At 38.0% G+C, this 24,988-nt stretch overlaps 1 protein-coding gene across 8 annotated transcripts in view; it reads right to left on the bottom strand.

Moving 5' to 3' along the window:
- The window catches only part of tns2a (tensin 2a), a 58,878-nt gene that overhangs the window by 7,112 nt on the left and 26,778 nt on the right, over nt 1-24,988 (bottom strand). For 6 of the 8 annotated variants that reach the window (XM_058762358.1, XM_058762361.1, XM_058762359.1 and 3 more), the window contains 18 exons: nt 11,579-11,617; nt 10,628-10,666; nt 9,905-9,954; nt 8,348-8,531; nt 8,198-8,248; nt 7,974-8,096; nt 7,033-7,097; nt 6,514-6,597; nt 6,324-6,436; nt 6,023-6,083; nt 5,750-5,825; nt 5,487-5,616; nt 4,922-4,987; nt 4,577-4,693; nt 2,515-3,984; nt 2,167-2,326; nt 893-1,878; nt 303-434 (listed from right to left, as the gene is read on the bottom strand). In XM_058762358.1, the coding sequence (XP_058618341.1) occupies nt 303-434; nt 893-1,878; nt 2,167-2,326; nt 2,515-3,984; nt 4,577-4,693; nt 4,922-4,987; nt 5,487-5,616; nt 5,750-5,825; nt 6,023-6,083; nt 6,324-6,436; nt 6,514-6,597; nt 7,033-7,097; nt 7,974-8,096; nt 8,198-8,248; nt 8,348-8,531; nt 9,905-9,954; nt 10,628-10,666; nt 11,579-11,617 (3,946 nt within the window). The remainder of the gene's footprint in view (nt 1-302; nt 435-892; nt 1,879-2,166; nt 2,327-2,514; nt 3,985-4,576; nt 4,694-4,921; nt 4,988-5,486; nt 5,617-5,749; nt 5,826-6,022; nt 6,084-6,323; nt 6,437-6,513; nt 6,598-7,032; nt 7,098-7,973; nt 8,097-8,197; nt 8,249-8,347; nt 8,532-9,904; nt 9,955-10,627; nt 10,667-11,578; nt 11,618-24,988) is intronic. The other 2 variants (XM_058762360.1, XM_058762366.1) reach the window with 1 other exon arrangement.

Raw genomic sequence — 24,988 nt, 5'->3', positions numbered from 1 at the left:
ACTTCTACTTTATGTTTGCCACCTCAATTCAAATTGGCAATGGCATTCTCAGTTCAAATCTGAATAGAGCACAACCCTATCAACCACTTTGTTTTTCCAATCAAAGACAATCGTCATTATTTTTTAATTCTGTTTGGTCCAGAAATAACACACTTCAGCTTTTGCTCTAAATTCTTGTGATGTTTAGCTCTGCTAGAGTACTTCAGGTGCAGTCGTGTGTTTCCTGTGCAGACAGAGCTTTGGGAGCAACACTGAAGCAAGATAAATGTTTGTGTGAGGAAATGCCTGCACATGTGGCGTACCTTTGCTGCTATGGTTATTGACGTTGGGGGGTGGGCTGGCAACTTTTAGGGCCAGACCGTAAGCCCCCTGGAAAGAGTTACTGTCTCGGATGAGGAAGGCCCCTGGTTCTCTTTCCTTCAGTGCTGCTATAGCTGTTGAACAGAGACAGGACAGTTTAATGAGACATCGCTATTTAAAAAAAGATCCAAGCATATGGAACAACAATCTGTTGCAGCATGTGCAAAAACACTACAGCACAAAAGTAAGCATCATTAGTATTGCTCATACTAAGGGTTATGAAAAGTGCAAGGATCCCTAATAAGACATGGTTGCGTTTGCACAAGCAAAACTGTTTATGCAAAGATCAATAGCAATCAGCAATAGTGCTGGGTATTTATTGATAGACATGTCCTGATTTCAATTTTGATTCGATACTAATTCATTTTTGGGATATTTTTGGAAGGCAACTCAAAAGCCACATCTTATACAGTATACTGCACTTTTGTTTTACAAATGTAGATTGTTCTTATTAGCAGCTGGCCATGAAGGCATCTCTAAACTGCATTTAGTTTTATATAGTTAAATTATAAGACAACAGTGGTTGTCTCACCTTGCTCTCTGGAGATGCCAGGTTTATACCAAAATCGAGAGCTGTCCTGCACAAATTTCACACTGACACGGCTGCCCATCTCACCCTCCACACCAACTTCTCCCTGTCCAGCAGGCACAGTCAGCTCTCCTACTGAAGGTGAGAATGTAACGTGGTGTTGGACAGAGGGCTGATGACTCATGGACGCCCTCAGCGTTCCAGACCTCCCGTTGGGTGATCCTGGCAGGCCGGATGGGCGGCGTTTCTCAGGGAGGGGAGGCTGTGGGACGGAGGCGGCTAGGCACCCTGAGTAGGAGCCTGGTGGAGGAGATGGGGTGCAGCAGGCTGGAGAGATGGGAAAGGTGGGAGTGGAGCTGGGACTGCCATCCATACTGTGTCCAGTAGGAAGTGAGGTTTCAGAGCCCAACATCAGCTTCCTACCCAGTGTCGCAAAACCAGGCACTGGGGGTTCAGGGGAAGAAGAGCTCTCGTGTTCGCCAGTGGGCAGCTGAGGGGACGCAGGGGCAGAAGAAGCAGAAGGGGTGTCTGGTTCAGGAGATGGTGATACTCCATTGCTCTGTGAGTGAGCTGGGATGGACTCGGACGGGATGGGAGAAGATGGACCTCGTGAGAGTGCTGGTTTAACAGTCTCAGTTGATTGTAGTACCATTTCCCGTGTGGGTGGCACTGTAGCAGCAGTAGGTGAGCTGTTTGTTTGTGATTGGGTGGATTTTGATGAAGGTGTTAAAGAGGTGGGGTGTTCTGCTGAGATTTGTGGGGTGGAAGGTGTTGTTGGCGAGGAATGGGCAGAGAGTTGTTGGGCAGTGGTGGGTGTGGCAGGAAAGGGGTGTATCTCAGGAATCTCTTGACTGGAAGAAAGTGCAGTTTGCCGACACCCCGGACTGGTACTGTTGGACTGTGGGGCAGGTGGGTGCGTCCTGTTGTGGGAGTGGGCTGAACTGCTTTCACTGTTCACCTCTCTTGACTCATGCTCACGGACACTCAGGCTAGGACGGAAAATGGAAGAAATCAACACCGTTAAATTAAGTCAGCAGGTAAAATTTTAATCTACTGTAGGAGTAGCCAACTGTGCTCCTGGGGGCTACCTGACTACAGATCTACAACCCCACACCAACACACCAGCTGTTATTTTCAGGTAACCCTGACCACCTTAATTAGCTGGTTAAGTTTTGTTTGAAGGGTTGGAGATTAAGGTTCAGGTGGTTTAGGTGTGTTGGATTAGGGTCAGAGCTAAACTCTGGAGTAACCCCACATCAACTTTTAAATGCAGTTACCTCTCCTGGGTTCGCAAGGGGCTGCTTGTGTGAACTGGTGTTGGAGGTCCTGAAATATCAGAGGGTGTTGAACATGGGGCATGTGGATCTCGATGTGTCCGCCGCAAGGAACCATGGGTAATGTGACTACGCCAGCCTATGCTATCTGCACCAGGGCAATCTGATAGGGTTAGCATACAGACTGATGAACAGATTTGATTATGCACAGATGAAACAATGCAGATGAAGGGCATACACATTTCTTTAATATAAGATAATGAAAACTTATTTGTAAAAACTTCAAATTTAAAGACAATCCAATACACTGTAATAAAAGATTTTAATTGTATTGGTCAAGTCATTTCTCACCTGTATTTGTATCAGAGGTGTACTGCTGAGGGTGGGAGTCTGTTTGGTTATCTGTAGGCCCGCTGGCATGGTGCACTGGGCCAGAGCAGGAGGCGGAGGGAGGTGGAAGAGGGGACGTGGACTCAGACTGGTAACCTGAGGCATAGCCACGACTCTCTGAAGGTGACGGCTGGTAGGGGGAGCAGGGGCACGTTTGGTGTGGTGTCTGGTATCCACTGGAACTGCTACTGTATTTGAGATCCAGATGGGCGTGAGAATGGGACCGGGAGGGTTCGGGGTATGCAGGATGGCCTGCGGGAAGTGGATCGAAGTTAAATGCTGGTAATTCATGTCCATGAGGCCCATAGGGGGATACTGTAGCCCTCCTGTGCCAGTATTCTGCCTCTCGTTCTCTCTCCCACTGTAGTTCTGCCTCTCGGTCTCTGTCCCAGTGTAGAGACATTTCTCTGCCCCTTCGTAGCCCTGCCTCCCGGTCCCATATCTCTGCCCCTCTTTGCATATCAGCCTCTCGGCCCCGTCTTAACCCAGTATCCCGGTGAAGCTCTGCCTCCCTCTCCCAGTGTATTCCCTCCTCTCTGTCCAAACGGAGGGTGTGGAAATCTTCTCGCCGCAGACAGCAGTCCCGACAGGGGCAGCCGGGTGTCACTAGGCCATCAATCATCATGACATCGTGGTAGGGGCCGCTGGGTTTTGGGTGGTGTGGATGGTTGTGGTGGTGGTGGGGGTATGCAATGTACTCTTCCGCCCTACAGAGCAGTCGGGGAGACAGACTATGTGGATGGGGGCTGATCTCTTGGGATGGATATGGACACAGGTGGCGTGATGGCCCCTCTGAGCAAGTGCGATGAAGGTAGTGCTGTGGACCCTGTTGACGGTCCCAGAGCAGATCTGGTGGCGGCAGGGATTGGTGAGGATGGGCACTGTGGTGTTGGCAAAGCCCTATGACAGATGGCATCCCTGGAGAAGGAGCCCCTGTGTGTCCATTAGTGGTGGTGGGACGATCAAGGCAGTACCCATTGGATAAGTGGTGGAGTCCATCGCATCCAGGCTCAGCACAACGCTGAGATCGGTAGCCCACCCGACATGAGCATGAACGGCCTAACCTCAGTGACCCAGTCCTTTCAGGAGGCAAGGAATCACCATCATCCAAAATGGCTGTTTCTCGGTCACGATCCCTCCCTCCATCGCCTTCAATCCCACCCAGGAGGCGCTCAAGCTCCTCCCTCTCTTGCTGAGTAGGCGGGGCCTGTCGAGTCGGCTCATCGAGCCGGTCAGGTGGGACAGATGAGTGTCCAGAATCAGTGCTAACAGACAGAAGCTGACTTGGACGCTCCTCAGAGCTCCTTGCAGGGCTCCTTGCAGGGCTCCCATTGGTGGATGGCAGGGAGGTGGAGGTGGAGCCTGCAGCGCGACGCTTTTTTACCTGAGCGTACAGGCTGCCATCTAGAGGCCCACGTGTGTGCGCAATATCTGGAGGGATGTATGAGAGTTGTTTTTTAATCAATGTTTAGTGCACGAAAGAATGTAGAGGTCCATATTTTGCCCTTTTATATTTCCCTGAAGACCATTTAAAATATCAGATTCACATTCTTTTCCTTTTACAAGTTACATATATCATGACAGAGTTTTTTTTTTTTTTGTTTTTTTTTACAACATTACAGGACATAATACTTTATTTACTTGAAAAGTAACTCATGTATCATGGTGAAAATTCAAAATGCAAACAGCAGTCTTATTAAATAACATGTGACATATACTCGTATGCTGTTGACCAAACACTGGTTATGATAAAAAAAAAAAAAACACCTCTGTCAAGTTGTCAATGTGTAAACCTGACCATTTGTTAATGTGTTCGTGGTTGTGATGGTCCCATGGTTATTTCTGAATCTCGTTTTTGCCTCTTAGTTTCAATAATCTGATCTGGCAAGATGTTGTAAACATTGCAGAAAGTAGTATCAAACTTTTATTTCAAAATAAAAAGGAAAGTCCTGTTTAAAATAATACAGTATGTTCCCTTTGAAGGCTTGAACCAGTATGTGGTTGTATGAATGAATGGTTGTACCCTCTAGGCTGTCCTGATGTCTCTGATTGAAGTTCTCATAAGAGTCCCAGCGCACCACCGGATCATTTGTGTTATAGTCCACGCTGACAGCTGGATCATTCCTCTGGCTCACCCTCCCTGAATCAAACACACACACACACACACAATACAATTACAACCAAGTACATCTGCATTATGACACAGTTAAAGACCACATGATATGGTAGCACCCCACTGTTTCAATGGCAAATGTTGTTCATCAGCTAAGGAAAGAAAATTGTGTTCATCAAACAATTTCATGGTCCCTTAAACTGCAAACAGTTAGTAAGAACTTAATCTGCAGTTTGATTAAGGTTTTGATGTTACCTTTGATTTTCTCAGGCCCAGACGAAAACACAAATTCCACTGTGGCATCAGAGGGAAATCTGTCATCTACAGGAAACGGTGGGAATAGAGATTGTAAATCATTAGGAAAACAGAAGACCCTTTCCAGCTAATAATATTTGTCATTAATAATGGTCCTTGTATATAATATCCTCTCTACAAGACACTTCATAAATATGTTTTTGATTATAACGATGATTAATATCTAGGAATTTTCCCAGAGTTTTACAAGCAATTGAAGTTGCCTCCCATGCTTACATGTAAGCCCATAGAGAATCTATTGTCACGTGAAAATCTGTATCTCATCTCAATTACGCAGCTGTGGTGTGCAGGTGTTACCCAAAGGGAACGAGGGTGATAATTTACGGCACAGCTAAAAGAACACAGACCACCGAAATAAAAAAGCACATCGTAAAAACCAAGCTCAGCTGATATCCCAAGGCCATTTCAGCTCAAGGCGGTCAGAGTTGGACAGGCGGCTCTGGTTTTATTGTAAAAATATATGAGCTTGGCATATGATTCTTGGCTTGATCCATTAAGAATGTACCTGAACAAGCTTCATCCAGTTCCCCTTTGCCGAACCAGAGCTGAGCTCCATGAATGGTGCACGTATGAAACTGCAGTCGAAACACAGAGTCCCTCTCAGCAGACTGAACCTGCCTGTGATAACACTTTACCTACAGGAAAGACAGAAATATAGACCATAAAAGTGACAGAGTGAGAGAAAGAGATTAAAGTAATGGAAATGCCTATGGTTTTGACAGTTGTAATATATCAGGGTCAGATAAAAAAAAAAACAGCCCCACATACCATTATGTCTCCTTTCAGCAGCAGTGCAGGCTCAATAGTAACAATCAGCCGTCTGCTCCCAGAGCCCTGCAGATCACTATAAAAAAAACATACACAGTTTGCAAAAATACTCTTTAAACTAGATTTATAATTTATTTAATTCCTGAAGAAGATATGAAGGTAATGCTAGGTAATAATTAGAACTGTATTAAACGGCACAGTGGTGCCTGTCCTAGCAAACACCTCTAATTATGCTTTAAATTATGTAAATGTCTCCAATAGATCCTCACTCACTAGATGCCAGAAGTGTAGACAAGCTGCATGGACTGATAGATCTTCAGGAAAGGGAAGAAACCTGTCAAGAGAGTGAGGAAAAAGTGAGATATGAAGGAGGAATTGGTGAACTCCCTGTCTCTCTCTCTCTCCTCCACTGCAAAAGATTAAAAACAAACTTGAAATGTGTGCGAATGTGAAGGAGGTTTGATTAATGAATACATATGTGCTCACACAGACACATATTACCTCAGTAACCTCATCGAGGGCTTATGCATGAATGAAGTCAGGGATTGATGAAGTCATGAAAATATTCACTCACCTCCATCTTCCTGGAAGTTGGGGATGGTAGGAATGAGGACCTGATGGAGGAAGAGCGGACTGCTGTTCATTTTGATGGCCCCTGAGAGCAGCCCTCCAAAGTAATAGATATACCTGCAGAGACATCAGTGTTAATGCAAAAAAGTACAGTATGTAAAAGCACAAAGATCAGTTAATCAAAAGGGATGCACCTGTTCTGAGAGGGTTGGAGAGAGGACGACACTTTATCTTCACAAAACTTCCTCATTGCCAATGTGCTGAGGGCCTGATCTGCCCTGAGTGCACAAATGCAGTCGAAGACATAAGAAAAAAAAAATAAAAAATCACATCAAAGACGTGTTAATTAACCAGAAAGCTCCCCATAATGACTAAAATATTTCTTTCAGTATTTCTGCTGTAATTACATGACAAAAAGCCTTGTTTTTAAACTTTTTCATTAACACAAACCAGGAGATATATTACATATACCAGCCACAATACAATTTATATAACAGAAGTTTCAAGAACTCTGTGTTCTTCTATAAAAACAAAAGTTGTTGAGGGGAAAAAATAAAAAATAAATATGATTGCCATTTACATTTTTTCATGACATTTTTTAGCATTTAAATTCAGTTAGATTATTTTAATTATATTATTTAAGAATATTTTAATTAAGATTAAATAAATGTATTTAAAGTCATTTGTATAAAGTCTGTTTCCCCTGAACTTACCCTGCTGATATCTTGCTGTAATGCATGTAGGCCGCGATAATAACACCTGTCTTTCCTTTGTTGCCCTGAAAAAAAAAACAATACTACTCAATACAACTGATTACAGATATGATTTGCACTTCAATTCCAAATGAAGAAGACATTCGGACAGTCAGGTTTTGAAAAGCCAAACAATTTGAGTGAAAGCTAGGCATGTAACGATGCGATGTGATACGATTCACAATACTGATTTCACAATGTGATTTTCTCATGATTTTTTGAACAAAATGAGATTTAAGACAAATTATTATTTCTTAGACAAAATGCTGCACATTTCTTTGTGAAATTAAAATGTCAAATTACAAAACTAAACTGAAATTATAAAACAAATCCCAAATAAACAAATAAATAAAATGTAATAAAATAATAATACAAATCCTAACATCATAACATCCCGAGTGAAATCTATTTTGAAAAATGGACATGCTTTTCACAATAAACAGTTTTTAGCTTGTTTTCAAGCAGCTGCTAGGGTGTTAAGGGTGGTTGCTTACTGTATATATTTTGGCATGTTCCCCTTTTGCTTGACAGCAAGTTTGTGTAAAAACCGACAATGATAATCCAACTTGAGCTTCAGTGGAAGAACATCTGACCATCTGATCATTTCTTAAACTAGATTTAAACTAGATTTAAATTCCAGATTTTGGGTCCTGCTAAAGATCCAAAACAATTCAACATGTATTATAGTGCTTTCTCAGCTCTTACTCTTTGCTTTTTCGTTGCTGTTTTAAACATCTCGCATAAAACTAAAAGCTTGTCAAATCAAGACATCCTCTAAGGTCTGTCTTCATGTTATCATCTGTGGCGACACTCCACAGGGTGGTCCTTAAGGGTCACGTCAGCACCCTTTAGTACCCTGTGACCCTGACATGAACTGTCCAAAGACTACAATGACCTCTGACCTTACAGTGCAGAACGACCACATGCTGGGGGTCGGAGTTCAGCCAGTTCTCCATGGCTTTGCACATGGCACAGATCTTATCCAGAGGAGGAGCGTGCATATCTGGCCAGCCGAAGTCATGAACCTGAGAGAGAGAGAGACTTTTTAATCTCGGGTGGTGTAATCGGGTTTTTAAAAGTTCAGCCGTTAAGCAACTAGCAACATAAACACAAAGTCAGTCCCTACCTTTGGGTTTAAACGGGTGATGTCATGCCTCCGCTCAGACAGATTGAATAACTGTGGGAGGAACATGGACCGGAACGGTGAAAATGCCTCTATTACAATGACATAAGTAAACTTCCCTTAGATACAGTAAATACATGCTGAGTCACTTACCAGAAACTTGTCCTGGTGTTTGGATTTGAGCATGGCTGCCACCTCCCTGAGGTTGAGGCGGTACCGCTGTTCTTCCAGCAGAGGAGGGAAAAAGACAGAGATGATCCTCTCCGTGATGTATGTGAGGTCGAAATCATAGTTCCTCTCCATCACTCTGTCCATCACCCGGTCCACACTGAAGCTCCTGAGAGAGAGGGGGAAACCAGCTTAAATATTCTGTCAAATGACTTGAAAAGCTAACAGACATAAAATGAAATTCAATTTTAAGGTGGTTAAGCTGATTTTTGGAATATACAGTAGCTGCTGGTTTGTTGCCAGTCAAAGATGATCTACCAACACCCCTTGGATTGACCAAGATGGTCTACAAAGACCACCAGCTTTTAGCCCAGATAATTAATCATCTGGAATTGATCTGACCAGAAAGAAAACAGCTACCAGAAGGGACGGCTGGAAAACTGCTGAGAAAAAGGCTTACTGTGCTTATTTCCTTCATTTTTATATTTTAAATAAATTTTCCATTATCTAATGCTCACTGAAAGTTTATCTTTAAAATATCAAAAATAAATATCAAAACAAATATAATTTTGTTATACTGTGCATTACAATGTTGGGATGCCTAAATTCATTTAAATTAGCTTTAAAAATATAGATATCTATTTTTATGTTTTTTGTCCCACATAAAATAATACAGAATTTTAATATTCAACATTTATCATTTAAAATTAAACTAATTATTGGCTTATCACTACTAAATGTAATCTTTAGCAAATATCAAAACAAATATTAATTTTGTATACTGCAAATTATAATGTTGTGATGCCTAAATTCACTTAAATTAGCATTTCAAAAATAGATTTTATAGATCGATTTTTAATTTACATTTATCCCCATATAAAATCATATAGAATTTTTATATTTGGCATTTAACATTTATCATTTTAAATTGTTGAACGTAATATTCAGCAATTATATTAATATTTTTTTATACTGCACATTATTATGTTGGGATGCCCAAATTCACTTAAATTAGCATTAAAAATATATAATTTTGTTAAGTTTTTTATTTTCATTTTTTGTCCCACGTAAAATAATAGAGAATTTTAACATCTGACATTTAACATTTAGCATTTATAATTATCACATTGACCAGAATTCAATGTTGGTGAATGCCTAATAAAAAAAAAAAAAAATAAAAAAAATCAAAGCTTCTCCAAAACAAAACTGCTAAAATCATCATGAAAATCATGTGAAAGTCCAGTAAATTATATTTTATTGGATAGCTAGAGTTTGATTGGACACAGCTGAGCTGTCAGTGGTGTACAGCTGAACTAACCACACATATTAGCTCTCTGCTCCTCACCACACTGCGGCCAAAAGGGATTTTTGACTTTTCACATCAAATCCAAAGGGAATAAAACCCTGCTGAGATGAGGTAATTTATCTGAGATAAGCAGAGATTAGCTGAGGAAATAAAGTCTCAGAACTCAAGCATGCTCAACCACTCCTGCAGCGATCGCTGAACTTCACGATTTGAAGACTCTTTTCAGACAAACATACCTCGGGAGAGTGTTTCTCTGTTTGGTGTAGGTCAGAGACTTGGTTGAGCCCTGGAAAAAGACCAAATAAGATTATACCATTGTGTTTGGACACAATAAACTCTAAACTTTTGTCTAGCTGACAGTGCCAACTCTTGGTACAAAAGATTGTCTTTTTGGTTTATTTCAGAAATGTTTGTTCTTAATTTCTGTTCTACTCTTAAGGAGACACATATGTGTGATAATATATAAACAGATAAATGCCACTGCAAAAACTGAAGCACTGTCTGAGGCCGAAAATGAAGAATAGACCTTCTTATTCTTCGGAGTGATGTCTAATGGTTCTGATTAAATGTCAGAACCACAGAAAGATCATGCCTATTCCTGGATACAGAAAATGAAATACTGACTCGATGACTTTTGACGACACAGCTTTCAACTTCAATAAAATAAAATAAAAAAAATAAATTAATTAATTAAAAAATAAAATAAAATAAATTAAATTGCAGTGCCACTTTTGGTTTTTGTCTTGATTTACATCCTAATTGATAACTCTTGCAACTACAATTACTTGGTGCAAGTTCCTACTGGCCTGAACTGAAGAAGTTAAATTAAAATCTTAGGGGGTACTTTCAATTTCAATAAATATTTAGGTCAAAGGGGCTGACCAGAAATTCCTGATCTTGAGGAAGATCCATGTGCCAGTTAGTGAGAGAGATAATGAAAGAGAGGACAAAGTTCTTACCAGATGCTGAATGTGTCTAGAGGAGGATGTTCCCCTTCGCTGCAGCAGATGAGAACACAGATAAAGCAACATAAACAGAGTAACAGCATAAAAAAATGTGTCCTATTATATCATCTTTACTTCCGGAAGCATCATACAGTGTGTGTCTTAACTGAACCAGCAGTGCCACTGGTGAGCCCTCAAAAACATACATGACACCCCTGATTACAAAAACACAACTAAACTAAATGAAAGAATAAAACTGACTAACAACCTAAAGAATTACACATTCACTCATGAATGTTAAAGTTCTCTATCTAAACATTTTTGGCCATCATAGGCCATCACTATGTTCAAAAAAATTTCAGTAGGTTTTGAGACACTCTCTAATTCAGCTAATGATGAATATACTAATGTTCAAAAGTTTGGGGTAAAGTTTAAGATATGTATTCTTTAAAGTAAAAAGGATGCATTCATTTGATCAAAAGTAACAGTAAAGACATATATGATGTTACAAGATATCTATTAAAAATGTATCAGTTTCACAAAAATATTTAGCAGAACAACTGTTCTCAACATTGATAATAATCAATAAATGTTTCTTGATCAGAAAATCAGTATATTAAAATATTAAACATAAAAAAATCATACCGACCCCAAACTTTTGAACAGCAGTGTAATAAATGTTTTGATTAAAGCTTTACAGGATTTTCAAACATAAAATATGCCAATAATGTCATTTTTTACCACTAGCTAGTGAGTGAATGGCAATGTGAATGAAAAAGCAAGAGAAAAAGTGAATAAATTAATAAGTAAATGAACAAGGAAGTAATCAATGAGTGAACCAATGAGAGGCAAAGAGATCCCGCTGGTATAAATGTAAGAAGAACAAAAATCATAAATGCTGAGATGCGCTGAGTGAAAATACAACAGAAAAAAAGGAAGGAAAGAAACAGATAAACAAAGTCTTACCAGTTCGGAGGGCTGCGCTGGGATGCAGGCTGTGTTGATCTGAAACAGAGAAAAGAACCATGACTCAAGTTCAGCATCACCTCCACCATCCAACACAGACACATTCGCTCAAAACCCCTTCGTCGCTCCCCGCTCCGTCCCAGGACGAGGGGAAGGGAGTGGTGAAGAGGGATCTGTTGGGATGGGGAGAAGGAAATGCTTCCCCAAAGCAACAGATAAGCAAACTATCTGCTGATAACACTGAGACTGGAGAAAAAGTGAGATGCAAGGGATTGTGGGTGAAGGGCAGTAACCGAACACATTAGTATGCACATTCCTCTCGCATGATCTCGTACAAAACAACAAGACACAACAACATAAATTGTGGGACAGTATGTATATGACGGACAACCCTCACCCATTCAAACAGACATGTTTACATATCTACATGTTTTGTCATACAGGCTAAAGGGGGCGGAGGCGTCATTAGCGTGCTTACAGGCAGGAAAACATGTGTGTGTGTGTGTGTGTGTGCGATGACATTCATGCTTACGTAACATGAAGCGCCCCCTCCCCTCCCCACACATCCGATCCCCTGCCCAGTCCTGCCCTGTTTGTTTGGCCACAGGAAAAGGGCTGAGGCAGGGAGAAGCGCATAGACGCTACACTAGGCCTTGACCTACGACTGCCTGTGTGTGTGTGTGTGTGTGTGTGTGTGTGTGTGTGTGAGTCTAGGGAGTGAGATAGAGAGCTATTAAAAGACTGTATGTTTTTGTTCAACAAGACAATGAAACATAACTTATGAGGCTCTGGAGGATGGAGGGACTTGGGTGTTTGGTATTTGTGCCTCCAAATATATGCCAACACTGGGAGTTTTGTGGCTTTTAGCATGTCAGTTAGCATTGAGGCTATCTACAGTATATGCTAACATAGCTATATGCTAGCATGGCCCAAAAGTTAACTTTAAGCTAATATGGGGATTTAAATTTGACCAAGAAATGGTCTAAAAGTACTGATGACTCGTCCTGCACTCATGGGCGTGTCCTCAATTTTGTCCAACCAAATTCTCAGAATTTGCTTTAGTAGCTCACATACATAGTTCAGTGAGTCTATGAGTGAGTTCAGAATAGCACACTACTTTTTATAGCGTGTGAGTTTATGAATGGAACACCTGGATGACCAACTACATTCGCTAAAACGTGCAATACACAATATACAACATATTCAGAGTGCATTATAATTACATGGTAATCACAGTATTATTTGTATGTACTGTAAAAGGTTGTATAAAATATTACATTACATTATTATTATACAGTTGCTTATGCTCACCAAGGCTGCACTTATTTGCTCAAAAATACAGTAAAAATAGTACTTTTTTTTTTTTTTTTTATATATTTAAAAATGTAAATTATTCCTGTGATGGTAAAGCTGAATTTTCAGCATCATTACTCTAGTCTTCAGTGTCACATGATCCTTCAGAAATCATTTTAATATGTTGATTTGCTGCTCAAGAAACACTTATTACTATCAATGTTGAAAATAATTGTGCTGCTTAATTTTTTTTTTTTTTTTTTAAATTTGATTTTTTCAGGATTACAAAAGCATCCTTGCTGAATAAAAGTATTAATTTATTTAAAATAAAACCTTACTGGCATCAAAGAAATTATAATTAATTTTCCTTTATCTCCTTTATACAGTGTAATTTTAAAATGGTAAATTATGACATAATATATGTTACCAGATTTTTACACCATGATATAGTTTTTTACGATTGACTGAGGAAAGTTCAAAAGAACAGCATTTATTTGAAACAGAAATCTTTTGTAACTTTTGGTCAATGCATCCTTGCTGAATAAAAGTATTAATTTATTCAAAATAAAATCTTATTGACCTCAAACTTCTGAACATAATGTTAAACTTTGCATTAAACTTGACCCTCTATTTCCAGTTTGATGAATGCATCTGATGCATCAGTTTGATAAATGCATCTGATATATTGATTTCTTCCTTGACTCATTATAAACGATTTCACAGAATTTAATTCAAAATGTAAAACAACCATTTTTAAGCAGTATCCAGTGCATACTGCGCAGCAAACAGTACACTACACCAATAGGTTGTGTTTGTTCACATGGATGTTTTGTGTGTTGCTAGGTGGGATCCCATTATAATATCAAGTTTCCTTTTTTCTTGGCTAAAAAGCTGCCGTCACATTTGAAGAAAGCGAATGATTATGTCTCAAAACGCAGAGTGGACAGAACTCAAAGATAATATTTCACTTCACTGGAATAGAACATCTTCCCCATGGTATACAAAGACAAGAAATCTCTCTATTTCTTCCCGCAGACAGAGGGCTGCACAACTTGCCTGTAACACTGTAAGGGAAGATAAGTGTTAAGTGAACCACAGTATAACTATCTTTACCAGGTGTAAAAGATATCACTGCATCTGTGTGAAAGACATCAGCCGCTGAGAGCCAATTACTGACCCTCACACACTCTTACGCTCTGTCGCTATGAACAGATGTTTCTTCTTCAATGCCCCTCTCACTCTTTCTTTTTTTTAATACCCTGAGAACATTTTCCTGCTTCCTCTGGTAAATTTCCCCCCTGCTTTCATTCCTTTTTTCCTCTGCATGTCAATCATTCCATAAACATTTCCTCATTCATCCTGTTCATGTTTTCATGAACCACTCATTCACCTTTTCTCTTCCTCTATAACTGTAGTTTGGTCTTCACTTGCTTCAAATGTTCCACAGTTTCCACCACAATACAGTTTTGTTCAAAAGTTTATGCTTGGTAAGTTTTTTAAGAAATCTCTTATGCTCAACAAGGCTGCATTTACTTAATTACAAATACAGTAAAACAGTATTATTTTGAGATATGATTATAATGTCAAATATGAGTTTAATATATTTTATTTATTGATATGTAATGTACAGCCATTACTCCAGTCTTCAGTGTCACATGATCCTTTACAAATCAGTCTAATATGCAGATCTGCTGCTCAAGAAACATTTATTATTATTATTATTATTATTATTATTATTATCAATGCAGAAAACAGTTATGCTGCTTAATAATTTGTGGAAATTGACATTTTTTCAAGGTTTTTTAATGAATAGAAAGTTTAAAGGAACAGAATTTACAAATGTCTTGTCACTTGTCATAAATGTCTTTATAAATATCACTTGTTTAATAAAAGTATTAATTTCTTTTTAAAAAACTTACTTATTCTATATTGTGAAAGAAGCATCCATTAGTGTTTATAGTTACTACTAAGAAATAATAATACATTAAATCACCTTTAATCTCCTTTATACAATGTCATTATTTTTCAAATTGTATTATTCTTAATTATTATTTGACATATGTGGCTAATACCATGTTACCAGCATATGCACAGAAAAGCGGCTGTCTCACGTCATGTGCGTACTAAACAAACTTCTCTTTTATGTCTTATTGCGCTTAAACTGTCTAATACACTCAAGTTTATGTGAAAAGCACACATAAGTTACAAAAACACAGTTGTGCATGTCTGTGAAGGTAAACAGCTGGGAAAGAAATCACATGTTTATATTAGATCTGTGTATTAAAGGGGTCATCGGATGCGACATGCACTTTTACTAATTGTTTAAACATAAATGTGTGTTGACAGTGTGTGTACACAACCACCCTATAATGATAAAAATCCACCCAGTGGTTTTCTTTTAATCTACTAAAATCTTTACCCCTTTCTCAAATTAATCAGATCTCAGGTTCTTGTCTGTGTGACGTCACACGGATGATGCCGCTCCCACGATTGTTGATTGACACCAGCGTCCTACCTTAGACCTGCCCTGAGTGAGCTGTCCTCAGTCCGCCATTGTTTCAAAGCTGGAGCAGGGGTAGACAAGAATGACTCCTAAGCGATTGAGGTGTTTTTTTGTTGGATGTAATAATGAACATAGCATTCGTCATTTACTCCCGACATCTGAGCCGCTGAAGACGCAGTGGATTACGTTTGTTTTTCAAAGGAATGCGTCCCCCAATCTGCCTAAATGCATCTATGTTCGCGCAAATCATTCGTGATCCAGCTTCACCTACAGAACAAGTGAGTATAAGGTTTTTTTTAATGAAACTTTGCAAGTCGCCTTTCCTAATAACGTGCTATTTAGCAAGCTTCACGATGAATGCGACTAAAGTTTACCGTCTCTCAGAGAGCTGCTCGTAAGAGAGGGGCGGGGTCAGCAGAGCTCATTTGCATTTAAAGCGGAATGCAACAATACGGCTTGATCTGAAAAGAGCCGTTTTTGACAGGGTAAAAAGGGTGTTGTTTTACACTACCAGTAATAAAATTTAACCAAAGTATGTTATTGACTTTTCATTAAGACCCTAAAGAATCATATCAACTTGTGGAAAATGGGCATCCAATGACCCATTTAATTGACAGCAGAGTAATAAACAGTATCGATACCTACTGCTGTTTACGCTGTTAATATGACCCCAACGATAAAATGAAAGCACAAAATAAAAATTACTCACTGCTCTGGACTGAACAACTTATATAGCTGTCATAAGAAGACATTTCTTACTTGAATGCTGCTTTTAAATTCTCCAGCGTGTAGATAAACATGCCGGATTGTGCGCGGCTCACTCAGGGCGGGGTCTCTGCTAATACAGCAGTGTCCGTCAACAGTTGTGGGGGCGGGGCTTGTAAAATGTGACGTCATACTTTATGGACTCTGTGATCGGCTTGTTCTGACACATTGCTTATGATTTATGGGGATTAAAAAAAAGGAGCGGGTGGATTTTTATCATTATAGGGTGGTTGTATAACACACTTCCAACAAACATTTATGTTCAAACAACATGTTAAAGTGACTTTAACATAATAGGTGCCCTTTAATTTTCTTAAGGAAATGTGTAATTTGCCTATACAAAACTGCCAGTGGGTCACTAAGGTGTTCTGATTATTTTTTAGCATGATATTGCTGTAGGTGGTGGTTTGGATGTTCTTGGTGGTTCATTACAGTTCCCATCAAAAGAGGCCTCCACCCAAGTATAGACATGTGTGCTTATGGGATATTTTTCAGCCGTTTCATTGTCCAACTCTCTATCTGCTGAGAAAAGTAATATCACATGTCTTCCAAACAATATTTGAGGTATACTCATGTCCATAGCACAAAAAGTGCTGGACGAGCTACGCGCCAAAGTTTAATACACAGGATTATGGGTTTGTTCAGATCCCGAAGTATGAGCAACAACCACTAATAAGTGTAGCGACTATGCTATTTTGGTGGAAACTATGGTTACCATGGTAAATTTTTGTTGCCGCACAAACCTGAGCGTTTCTGAATCCAAAATACTTCTCGCTAATCTTTTTCCTCCCCTCCACGCCAGCACTCCTTTGTTTCTTCCTGTATGTAACCTTCTTTCTCTCCCTCTATCACTCGCTCTGACTTTCTTTCTCCTTATCCAATCCACACTTTCCGCTTTTCATTTTTTCCTCATTTAACAAAATGCCAATCCGCTCCACCTCCCTCAGACCGGCCGGCCTGCAGCCAGAACAAACTCTGAATTCCATCTGTAGGGCCAAATCTTACGCACGACTCCTGCAGCAGCTCTTTCATCCCGTTTTTTTATCCACTATTCTTTCTTCCCCAACCCCTGTCCTTATTTCCCTCCCTCCATCTGTCTCTGAAGTAACAGCAGCCCCCTGTTCTGTGCCCCTGTGTTCTGCTGTGAGCCCAGAGGAACATGTTCCCACGTGTAATGGGACGTTAAGGGTGAGGAGCGGTCCACAAGCGAGTACACGTGCCAAATGTAATACCACAGCCGTAGTAAGGAAGGTTATTTATGCGACAGGGATGTGTTTTGACTCTAGAGTGAGTCCACCGAATCAAAGCTCCAAATGAAACATGGCTGAGCTCATTACTGACATCACGTTTGGAGTAAGAGATGCTGTTTATGGTCACACAGCAACCTATATGTTTAAAAAGGTATGCACAAAATATAACGGTACAAGATCAATAATTTGCTGATACTGATGATTCTTTAATGTATCGGTATTGGTCGGTATTTAATTGTGCTCCTTTCTGCTATTTTTACATTTAGATGTAAAAATGCCATCATTCAGCACTCACTTAAAGTTAATCATACTAATATATATACTAATATATACTCCCCGCCCAAATTTAATATCCTAAAAGAAAAAAAAAGAAATTGAAAATATGGTACTGTTTAATATATGTGATTCCTGCATTTCCTAACTGAATGTTACAAGACAAGAAACATTTTGCATTTTCTGCATATTAGGCCAACAAATAAGAGTGAATATGCACATATTTAAAAAAAAAATGATATGCAAATATCAATTACTTCCATACTAGAATTAGACCTATAGCATTTCCTTCACTTAATTCCTTTATACTGTTAAAAAGTGCCCCCCCCCCCAATGTTCAAGATGTGGTTATATAACTTTAAATCCATTTTTCATGATACATTTTAATATTGTAATATACAAATACACTTTGCATTTAAAATGTTTTATTTAAGCTTTTAGCATTTTATAATTCAATTAATTTAGACCAAATATTATACAAATTGGACTTCATTTTTGTGCGTACACTACCATTCAAAAGTTTTTTTTTTTAAGAAAATATTACTTTTATTCAGCAATGACACATTAAACTGATCAAAAGTGACAGTAAAGACGTGTACAATGGTACAAATGATTCAGTTTTGAACTTTCTATTAATCAAACAATCCTGAAAAAAACGATCCTGTATCACACTTTCCAAAAATATTAATCAACAAAACTGTTTTCATTAATATTAATAAGAAATGTTTCTAGAGCAGCAAATCAGCATATTAGAATGATTTCTGAAGGATCGTGTGACACTAAAGACTGGAGTAATGATGCTGAAAATTCAGCTTTGATCACAGGAATAAATTACATTTTAAAATATATTCAAATAGAAAACAGTTATTTTAAATATTATTATTTTATAATTTTTTATAATAATTTTATTTTAATAATAATACACAGTATTACTGTTTTTACTGTATTTATTCTTAAATAAATGCAGCCTTGGTGAGCATAAAAAAAGCATCTTTTAAAAACATTTTATCAGCCATTTGACCAAAAACATTTACCAACTCCAAACTTTTGAACAGTAGTGTATATGCAGTAGTTTTAACAGGGTTTTATATTTTTTAGGCTCAGGATCTAGGAAGTTACTGGACTGATTTCTCCTGACGTCTTGACTTTGATACTGTCATCTCAGTAGCAGCTGCTTCATCCGCTCTGCACTCATTTCCTGTTCATAGAGGTGTGAGGCTTTTTTAAGAGTTCCTCGGAGGCAGAGAGGAAATGTTCCTTACTGCTCTGTGTGCATGTACATGTGTGTTGGGGTCTGGAGATGTACGCAGAGATAAAAACGAGGCTAGAGAGAGGAAGTGCAGATCAGAGGATGGCTAGAGAAGGATATGTAACAAGCAGTCATACTGAAACCAGTGCAGGAATACAAGAAGGGTGGAGATGAACATGAGAGCAGAGGAAATAGAGGAAGGAGGGGGAGAGAGATGGAGGGATGTCAGAGCGGTGGAGGAAGCGTGGGAGGAGAGTGAGGCTGGACCGTGGGCTCGGCTGTAAACAGTGCAATTACTGCAATTAGTCCGAGAAGAATACAGGGGTCTCAGGAGAAGCAGATACTGGCTTTACACACTTTCTTCACTACAGATGAACAGTTCACCCAAAAATGAAAGTTTTGTCATCATTTACTCATTTCATTCCAAACCTGTATAAGTTTCTATCTTATGTTGAACACAAAAGAAGATATTTTGAAGAATTTTGAGTAGTAGGGAAAGAAAAACTATGGAAGTCAATGGAACCATCAACTGTTTGATTACCAGCATTCTTCAAAATATCCTCTTTTATGTTCAACATAAGAGAGAAACTCCTACAGGTTTGGAACGAGATGAGGGTGAGCAAATGATGACAAATTTAAAATTTTTGGGTAAACTATTCTTTTAATAAATTCTTCAGTAGGGAGTGTACATCTCAAAAAACATGTCAACATCCAGGCCATATTTAAAAAAAGAAGTTCATATTTCTTTTTTTTTTTTTCTTTTATGAAAGAACTATTCCCATTACTGTAATGCAAACAATTACTGTAATGTGAAAATAATAATGATATATTAATTAATCGATATATTATAGTTAATTAATCTTGACAGTGATCAAATGTCAAAAACAACAATACTAATTATTATTATTATTATTATTTTAGAAGTCACCATTTTATTGTTATAAATTGATAACAATAATAATAATAATAATAATAATAAAACATTATTATTAAATAATAGTATTATAAATTATTTTCCAGATATTTTATTTACAATAATAATAAAATGAATTGTATAATAATATATGCTAATATAACAATAATAATAAAATATCTATAAAATAAAAATAATTAATAATAATAATTTATTTATTTATTTAATGAATTCATAACAATAACAGGGTAATTTATACAATATAATAATAATAATAATAATAATAATAATAATAGAAAATTAAATATCTAGAAAATCAAAAAAATATAGTACTTAATTATTTTTACATTTTTGATAAAGGGTAATTTATATAATAATAATAATAATAATAATAATATTTACTATTAATATAATTAAAATATAATATAAAATAATATTTTTATACATATGTGAGTCATAATTAACCCTAATGGAGCATCAGAATCAAACAAAACGTAGCCAGTATGGATGTATACCAACAGGGGGCAGAAATATAGGAATAATTGCTCTTTTGTAGATTATAATACAGAAGCATCTAAATAACTTGCAGAAAATAAAAAAAGGGTCATACAATACATATTTGTGCAAAAAAAAAAGGTAATACAAAAGTATGTTGCAACCAAACCAGTTTATTAACTATTAGACATTAGCATGAGACAGATGTCAAACCATTCGTTATTCCTTAATTCACTGTGAATTAGTGTGTGTTAACATGATCTCAAGCCTCGAGCAGCTGTGAGGACGTTAACACACACACACAGCTTTGAGCAGATCCCACAGGAGAGGCTGGGAATACACAGAGGTCTGCTTTCACACACAACGTGATTACATCTTTTTATTTGGATTGATTCCCTACATGGAGAACCATAACTGAGATATTCTCCAAACTCCAGCGGACAACATGTGTATACACAGACCAGAGCTGTAATCATCCTCTAATTAATTCACTATCTTTCTCCTGGTCTCTCTAACAGGAGTTTCAGTATTATATCACCCCTTCTATTGTCTTATTGCCAAACTAAGCAAGAGTCACAAATCTCTAGAGTGAAGCAACCAATCAAAAAGATAAGATATGAATAAACAGAAGTAAATACATTCCCTAAAATGGAAACAAATCTAAACAATTAACAGAACACAATCAGCAGCTATCAGCAATGGAAAAATCCCACCTCTGCTAACATGGCTTCTGTAATTAGACAACGACATGCCGCAGTTGTTCTGATCTCATGTGTTTATACAATCCTTTATGGACGCTATAAATACAAAGACGTGGACATATTGGAGAATGTACTGATGTTATAGACATCTTTCTTCACTTGAAAGTTATGCATACAGATAGTTTCCACATGGTGCCAATTACACTGATGACAAAATGCAATGGGAAACTCATGGCAGCTTGACTTTGTTTTGTTTTCTTCTTTTTTGGGGAGAATAAGAAACACTAATTTAATTGGTTCCCTCAGAAATAGTACAAGTCAATGACAATAAGCTTATCTTTTCATGTCCTATAATATTTTCATGTCCTATAATAATTCATTCGAAATATATTTAGATAAGCTTCTATGCTATATTAATTAATCTATAGGCAGTGTAGAAATGCATGCAGTTAACAGGGATCTCCTCTCAATTTAAGACACTGTCTACATTGCTTAGCCACTTGTACCAATATAGATAGATGGATAGATGGATAGATAGATAGACAGATAGACAGATAGATAGATAGATAGATAGATAGATAGATAGATAGATAGATCTATATATAGATAGATACATCTATAGATGGGTCTAATGTATCAATGTAATGCAATATTGTAATGAATGTGACAAAAACTGAAATTGTGTTTAACATACTGTGCACAATGTCAGCTTGATATTTGCATAATGAATCATCAGTGTGTATCATCCTCTATGTGTATCTGTTCAAACAGCATCTGCCAACACCTCAGCTGTAGCCTCAGGTCAACCTTTGCTCTTCAGGTTGCTATTGGAGTCATGTTTCAGTTCTTCAATAAAGAAAACTGATCTGAAGTCTCACAAGTGGACGACAGAATAATTTAATGTTTTGCTTAAATGGCATGACACAGTGCCCAAGACTGCATCCGTGGTTGATTCCTTCATGTTTTATACCCTTTTAGCTCTGGTTTTTCGGCATATATCTCTCCTTGTTACCCAACATTAAGAGTCGGATGTAATCCAGACTTCTGAGTTAGAATGCCAACCTCTAAATGATGCAAAACGAAACTAGCACTGATTTGGACAAAGCTGAGACACACATAGTTGGTTTCATATATACACACACACACACACACACACACACTGGCCTGAGGGAGGCTTGGGAAACACATGGCATTGATGAGCTCATAAAGAGGGGTGATGAAATGAAAGGTTTACTGGAAGAGCCCACCCATTCACTTCCCTCATTTATACCAGTTCATATCCCACTTCAGCCACCGGTACCATGGGAAACAGGATCCCTTTTGCCTGGAAAAGTGGCGGAAATGATTCTTCCTCCATCTGACGGTCTACTCTGCCATCTATTCCTCTCGTTTTTTCCCCTCTCTGGCCCCTTAAATCTTTTTCCCCCACCGTCTCTTTTTCTCCATCGACTGAATTTTCCACTCTGGCACATAGATAAGATCCTACCACTCACAGGATGCATGGGAAAAAAACAAAAATACAGTCAAGTTTTGACTTTATGTGCTAAGACAGCATACTAACTGTCATGGACACTCAAAAGTGAGGGATTTGGAACGCTCTGCATACACAGCAGCTTCACTTACCACACTACTGGTGCTCTGCATTGGGAAACTCGACTATCATTTGTTTTTGTTAGCATGTTACTACACTGTAAAAAGTGATAAGTTGACTTAACTTAAAATAATTGAGGAAATGATAATTTAAAAAAATATGGTAAGTTAAGTGAATTGTCAATTTTTTTAAGTTAAGTCAACTTATCACTTTTTACAGTGTCAGTTAAAGCCGTCAAACTCCATTAGGAACAAAACCATCTTTTCTAATATTTTTATCAGTGTTTTTCGGTATTGAATGAAGGTTGTCCCTTTTCCCATTGTGGATTATTTTGAGCCTGCTGAAATACATTTTCCAACTTAAATTTCAAACTTTTAGTCTAAAACTTAATGGCATCCTCCACAGTTGTGATCTGAACAGGAAACAGCAAATTGTGACTGGTGAACTGTGATTTGTCATGCATGGTCAACTTGACTCAATGACAGCTAAGGTTCATCTTAAATGCTAAAAGCAAGTTAAAGATGAGTCAATCGCTTGTTAGTAGGCTGGAGGTTATTTCCTGTGGTTTAAGGCTGTAGACGAGGTTGCATCACACCAGACAGACACACAACCAAACAAAGAGAGCGGTACTGACAATAATTCCCTGTCATCTTTGTTTTCAGGAAATGCATTTCGGGAAAAATGAACTGGGGTATTTCCATGTAAGTGGGTAAAAGTAAAAAAACAAAACATTAACAGATCAGTGAGGAACTGAGACTTTTGGTCACCGTCACTGTAGGCTAGACTAGAGGTGGTTAAACTATGTTTTTATTGGTTACAGGCCAGACAGAGCCAGCTCATCTCTACTGTATGACTCAAGTGAATAGTTCACCCAAATAATGACGGATATAAATAGAATACGTCTTAAATCAAAAGAGCAATGAGTCAGTCCAGATAAACACCATCTGCTGCCAGCTGTTGTACTGGGGAGCGCTGGGATATTTAGATAAGTTGGTAGATAATTGTTTGTGGGTTTAAAAAATGGGCCCACTTTTAAAAAAAATTCACATAAAACAGACAACTTTAAATAAGATAGTTAAATATATCTTTTTTTTTTATCTCTATTAATTTTATTTTATTTTATTAAAATTATTGGGATTATTTAACTGTTTTTTCCTTGTATATTAGTTGGATCAGTGCAGGTCATTGTATCACTCATAGATTCATATAAGCACCAGTCTCAATCATTGTGAATCTTAATTTCTCACAGATTTGTTGACTTGTTGTGATATTGTTCCTAATGTATGTTCATGCTGGTGGCTTTATTTGAGTAATATTCCATATAAGTGTCATCTCTTGAAGTTCTGAACCAAAAAAAAAAGCATATAATGCAAATGTATGATGGTATATTTTCCATGTACGTGTTGTTAGAAGATGCTTGAGTCATGACAGAGGTTTTCAAGAAATATTTATGATAAAATAAAAATTACAAAATGAATAATGAACAAGTTGGTAGGTGGATGACCGCCCTGACCAATCCCTATTTTACCCAAGCAACAAACTACAACACTGTTTATTGAGAAACTGCAATTAACAGGTAAAAATGGCATCACATCTCAAACTGTTCTTCATAGGGAACTCTATAAGGACTTCTACGATTAAAGTAGGAGTTTAATAACTCCCTAATGGCTCCTGAAGTCAACTAGCCATTCATGTCTGAGAGTGCTTTCTCTATAAAGTATTTGGCTCCTCTCCTATTTTCTATAGTCCACATTTCTGAATTTCTAACAGAACTGCTAGTTTTCACCATATGGATATTCCCATTCAATTCACAGATGAAGCCATCTAAGTGTGCAGCTCTAAATCTGTGTAAAATCCAATAAAGCCAGTGCTATGAGGAGGTGAATAAAAAACCATTCACATCTAATAATGCAACAGAGCCCAGGGAGGGGACGAAAGCTTAAGAGAGCAACGTCAAACAGCTGAATGGTGTTTGAGTGGATTTTCTATATTAAAGAGCAGAGGAGAAGGGCTTATACTGATTTCTGCTGCGCTGAATAAAACATCTGCAGGTTATACTCTGAAATGAAGTACTGTTTAGGGTCAAATACAGTGTGTAATCATTTAAAATGTGAGATTTGTGTTGCAGGAGTGCTCAGTGTTTTTTTTCTTTTTTTTTTTTCTTAACTCAAAGCTGTGTAACATTTTTGTGATAGCACTTTAATATGGAGCAAGAGTTTGCCGGACCCTCCTTGAACCCGTGACTTGGACCGATGCCATGGCACTCCGACCTAAGAGGGCTTAAGTGTTCTTGAAATTTGTCTTTGTTCTGTCTTGCGAGGTGCTAAGAGCGGGAAGGCTGGTTGACGCTCTAGAGAGCCGATAAGGTTTTTTTTTT

Source organism: Onychostoma macrolepis, chromosome 23, assembly GCF_012432095.1.
Source record: "Onychostoma macrolepis isolate SWU-2019 chromosome 23, ASM1243209v1, whole genome shotgun sequence".
In the NCBI taxonomy this organism is placed as follows: domain Eukaryota; kingdom Metazoa; phylum Chordata; class Actinopteri; order Cypriniformes; family Cyprinidae; genus Onychostoma; species Onychostoma macrolepis.
The sequence above is the reverse complement of the archived record's forward strand: the minus strand, read 5'-3'. Positions and strand labels throughout refer to the sequence as shown.